Here is a 5,492-nt window from a genome sequence, read left to right as displayed (position 1 = left end):
GTCTATTACTCTGCGTGTATTTCGTCCCAATGTTCAATAACATAATCGATCAATACGTCGATGTGACTAGACCCTTCGTTGTCAAAAAGTATATAATTGATCATCAGGCTCTGTACTTCCTCCGGTAGAGTTCCATTCTCCGACACAGCCTCTTGCAAGTATCTGGCAAACAGTTCCGGGTTCTCCGTTCTACTCAGCGCATATATGATTCGACCCCATCTGCCTTGGACATAGTTCTGGAACGCCTGACTCCAATACGAACCGATATGCGGTCGAATGTCGTTAGTTTTTAGAGTTTCAAACGTTTTGTTCCAAACTGACTCGTTAGCTGACCGCAAAGCATTTCTGAACAGCCATGATTTTAGATTTGGCGAGATCCTAAATTATCAAATGATCAAATTAGATAATTGCCTCAAGTCCATCCATTTATTCATGAGACGTGACTGGAAAATTGAAAACGTCCTGTCAAATTAGCTAGGAATTCAGAGATTTTAACTATAACATTGCTGCTGAATCTTATAAAGTTTATCGTTAGAGACAAATTTTTGATATAGAAGTAAAAATAATGCTAGTTTATTGAAACTTTATTATTCGATGTTACTTATTATTAGAATTATTCAGTGAAGTCCATAAATATTCGTTCATATTTAAAAAATAAACAGTTGTTTCAAAATTGAAAAAAAATTAATTTTTTTTAGATGTTACAGAGATCAGTTTACTATATGATATATGTGTGACAAAAAATTAGTTGAATTGCTACAGGTCGGACATGCGGAGGAAAAATAAAGGGCACAATTCTTTAGTTCTTTATTCGAATCCCTAATAAAAATTTAAAACATGCTTTTTACAGGTCAAAGGATGTTGTTAGAGATTGATAAAATCGCAGATTTTGATGACAGGCTAAAACTGATATAAATTGAGAAAATGTAACATGTCCCGATACGTTCAAATTTTTCATGTCTTACAGATTTTAATTAAACTTTGTACACACGTTCATATGACATCCTCAGATCTATAAAAAGCACGTTGTACATTTTTATTAGAGAGTCGAACAGAAAACTTAAAAATTGTGTTCTTTACTTTTTTCTTCGTAAGCCCAATCTATAACAATTTTTTTTTAATTTTCAATTGTAAATCATATAGTATACTATTCTTTTTACTACCTAATACAAAATTAATTCGTGAAATCCAGCATTGGAAAAGTTATTTAATTTTCTACTGTGTACGAATGTTTATGGACTTAAATGTATGTCCAATGTAGAAGTTTATTAGCTCGTTTAAAAGTTATTACAATTTTCATTACCATGAATTCTTGTGGAGACTAAATTTGTTCACTTCAGTTAAGGCATTTTCTTGGCAGTAAAATATTCAATAGTATGCATTGAAAGACATTCATGTAATTTTTCGGAAAACTTTAAAGATTAATCTTGTCAGTTACAACCTTTATCAAAATTGATACCAAAAGAGAAGAATACGTACTTTTTATCCGGATTATCTAAATATTCCATGAACTGCTCAGTTGCCTTCTCCCTGCACTCCATGTTACCAAGATTACAAGCCCATTTCAATACTTCAGATCTTTTGAAAATTGTAAGAATACCATCGTCTTTGAGTTCCTCGTAATCCACATCTTTGAATATACTTTCTATAGCGTTTAAAAACAGTAATCTAAAATCAATAGCGAGTTCGTTGTTGCCATCGATTTAATTTTTAGATTACGAAAAAGTTTACTTTCGATGTAGAAAGTGCCAGTTATTCAATAAAGCTTATCTGTGTCAAAACATCAGGTCATTCATTTTGCCAGTTAATTTTATCGCACATTTTTACACTGTATGTATGAATAGAATTTGAAATCATCGTTGCTCATGTGTAATATATAACTAATTACGAGGTCTAATTCTTTTTTTAACAAAAATATAATATTGCACTGGGTCAAAGATTTGATTGTTAGATTATGGACACTAATACGTTACCTTGAGGAGAGCAGCCGATGGGATGCTTATCTTTCTCCATATGCGGTTCAAAAATCTGAACATGGGATACCAGGGTACGAAATCTGTTTCCTGTGATAAATATGACGCTATGTTTATGAACGTCATTGGCTTCATTAGGTCGTAACCGACCAATTCTGTGGCATCGCTGATAATCGCCGTACGGCTCAGCACATGAATATTAGTGAAGTTTTCTGAATTAAGGCATGCCGCGATCTTATTCCAATTGTCATTGTCGTAAATCACCCTGTAATAACCTGTTAACAGGTAACATTGCTGGTGTTTAATCTTGTTCATTAATATGCATGCAAATACGAACATATATATGTATACACTCAAACGAAATACTCAGGGTCATTAAATAATTGATTCCATGAACAAAATTAATGGTATTATTGAATTTTCAAAATTTCATTATGTCTTTATACAAAATCATTACTCCATATTTAATGAATCATTTTGTGTTTCTAAATTATAAAAATAGATTTGAATTCTACGAAGAACTTCATACTAGCTCAGTTTGAAAATATCCTTTACTTTGCATTCTTCAGTATTCCCATAGTATATAAAAAGGGTTTTTTCAACCCTTAAAATCGCTTCTCCACAAATAAAAAGTATATATGTACGATCTCATAAAGTTTCATGAAGAGTTGCGCCCATTGTTAGTTGAATAATAATGTATACATATAAAAATACATGAAACTAACTTCTAAAATTATTACACTAGCAGTTTACTATTTTATTTTAAATCTACAAGTACAAGGAGTCTTGTTTATAATTACCAGCCTGTAATTTGTTAACCACAATCCAGTCATCCGGATTGATACCATCGATAGTCAAATTCTCGTTTGGTTTCAACCAGTGAGTAGGTACCGTGTTTGAGAAATCCGGATTGGTCTCCGTGGCATAAGTCACCGGCACCCACCACTGGTGCTGTACATTTTCATCCTTGTACTCATCGTTGTCGTCACTGTGCATGTGTTGGTCGATCTGGGCAAAATCTGCTTGCGACAGTGTTATTTTTCCACTCGCCTTATCCCGGATTACTGACACTAAAGGGTATCTTCTCTGTTTGATCCACGTGTCCATTACTTCTTTTATTTTATAGCCATCGTGTGGCACAGTTGACGCGTCCAACGCTTTTTGCAACGCCTCGAACAACGAGTCTGAATTTGCAGAACTGTATTCACTAAAAATTGTAGGAAAATTTAGTTGAAACAGGCATAAGTGTGTGAAGTTGAGTATAGCACACGATGTACATGGATATATCAAATATTAAAAGCAATAATGTGCATGTTATGTGCATGCAACATGTTCGATGAATAAAAGCAAAGCATATCTAAAATTTGCTCTCCATTTATTCCTTGAATATTTTATTTTGCATAAAAATCCACGCTCTACTTATTATTGACATTTACGACAATTGCATTATTTTTTACACAAGTAAATTTACACATTATTACACTAACGCTTGATGTACAAATATTACTACTATTAATAATAATACTGATTTACGATATATGAATAGTTACTGCTATTAATATTCGGACACACTTCAAAATAAAATAAATTTTTAAATATTGGATTAAACAATTTGATTTTCTTTGGTACATTAGAAGGTTTGACTTACTACATAATGTGAAACAAAATATTCGTCAGAATCTCGAAGAAAAAATAACGGCATGATTTTTAACTTTTTATTACAGCCTTCAACAAAAATTTGGAACATTCCGTTTATAGATCGGACTAAGTTACATGTACATATGTCCAAAGTTTTATAAAAATCGGTGAAAGCATAAAAAACACACTTTGAAACATGTAAAAGTTCTTCAATTTATCTCACTTTTAGAAACTAGCGAAAACCTGTGATTGTGGAAATTTTTAATCATTCGCTGCTTTTTATGAAGTTTTGTACATGTATATAATTTACTTAGATTTACAAACAGAAATTTTTTTTAGAAACCTGGTCCTTTATTTTTTTACTCAAAACAACAAATAGCAACTTTAATTTTCTGTTACACATAGTAATTAAGTCTTCTAACGTTCCACAGAAAATTTACTTGTTGGGTCGAACGTTAAGAAAGTTATTCTGTTTTAAAGTCTGTCTGAATATTAATGGCAGTGACTGTAAGTTCTCAGCGATTTCAATGACAATATTTTTGATGAAACGACTTAATCAGTTTATACTTGTCACAAGAAGACAATAAAGCCTGTCTATCAAAAGTCTATACTCACTGTTCATTTAAATATGATATAAGCCCGGCCTGATAAACTTCCGGAGTGATTATGTTAGTCAGCATATATAGAATGGCCGGAGCTGGAATGTAAAACACTTTTAATAACAGGTGTCTAAAAAAGACCATTTTCGGTATCTATAAAATGAACCGAAAATAGAATTTTCCTGTCCTAGGGCCGTAAAATGCCATAATTGGTCCACATATATTATATATACAGTATATATACATTTAAAAAAATTAAGGTGACCTTGACAATAGTAAANTTGTAAATCGTGTAAATAGTGTGCATACTGTAAAGTACGTATGTATTGAAAACATATATAACATAAATACACTGTATATGAATTATGAAATTACATTTATAATACTTCATTTTCCTTATTACATTTCCTTTCATCTAATTTCCTGCATATGTCATACTAAAATAAATATGTCATACTTTCCCATGCATTTAATAGTTGAAATCGTGCAATAGTTACATAATTAATATATATAAGTAAAAAATAGAATGAATGGAAGAAATGGAATGAGGAGCGGCCGCTTAGCGTTCGATACTCAGCAGCGAAGATGTACGTAATCGCGAACGCAGTATAGCGGCGATGCTCGCATTCGGCTCCCACTGCCTCGCAGCAGCCGCAGTTTCTCATGATGTTACAGGCCGCGCCGCGGTGTTACAGGCGCTCCGCAGTGTGACGGGCTCCAGGCAGAAAGGTATCATGTTCGCCTTATCGCAAACTGCGGCTAGCCCGGGCTGCGAGGAGATCGGCCCCTTTTTCCTTCCTATGCAGAACTCTGGTAGCCAATCGAAAACTGATCAACTTTTGTTGAAAGTATTTTTTAGTCAGATTATCGCAAGTACTTGAAAAATCGTGAAAAGTGTTACGTGAGACATCCTGTGTAATAGAACTATAGATATTACTTCCACGAACTATCTAATACTTTTTGAAAAACAACAAAAAGAGAAACTATATTAATGAAACCTACACATAGTCTCTGCATCATTTTTGTAAGAACATACATTTCTATCGCAGTTTCACATTCGTTACCAAAATTATTCTTTATACTTCACCCTTATTATAAACTGCTTGGGAGAATGCATTTTCCACTTCGTCAGGTGTTAAGACCTCCGCATCAACGGAAAAAGTGTGCCACTTGGTATCTGTTGACAGCGATCCCTGAACGACGTGCGTGACAAAATAATCCTTCATTCTCCAAGTTGGGAATAGCTGAAAATTGTAAGAAGAGTTTCGAATAAATATCATAC

The 5,492-nt window shown here is 33.3% G+C and overlaps 1 protein-coding gene across 1 annotated transcript in view; it reads right to left on the bottom strand.

The window, feature by feature from the left end:
- LOC108630078 (aminopeptidase N-like) overlaps positions 1-5,492 on the bottom strand; it is a 12,582-nt gene that overhangs the window by 699 nt on the left and 6,391 nt on the right. Inside the window, exons 5-10 of the mRNA XM_026817775.1 lie at positions 5,298-5,454; positions 4,227-4,308; positions 2,774-3,180; positions 1,969-2,248; positions 1,480-1,668; positions 10-378 (exon numbers count right to left, since the gene is read on the bottom strand). Coding sequence (XP_026673576.1) covers positions 10-378; positions 1,480-1,668; positions 1,969-2,248; positions 2,774-3,180; positions 4,227-4,308; positions 5,298-5,454 — 1,484 coding nt within the window. The remainder of the gene's footprint in view (positions 1-9; positions 379-1,479; positions 1,669-1,968; positions 2,249-2,773; positions 3,181-4,226; positions 4,309-5,297; positions 5,455-5,492) is intronic.

Source organism: Ceratina calcarata, unplaced genomic scaffold, assembly GCF_001652005.2.
Source record: "Ceratina calcarata isolate Rehan_Ccalc_2016 unplaced genomic scaffold, ASM165200v1 scaffold658, whole genome shotgun sequence".
Classification (NCBI taxonomy): Eukaryota; Metazoa; Arthropoda; class Insecta; order Hymenoptera; family Apidae; genus Ceratina; species Ceratina calcarata.
The sequence above is the reverse complement of the archived record's forward strand: the minus strand, read 5'-3'. Positions and strand labels throughout refer to the sequence as shown.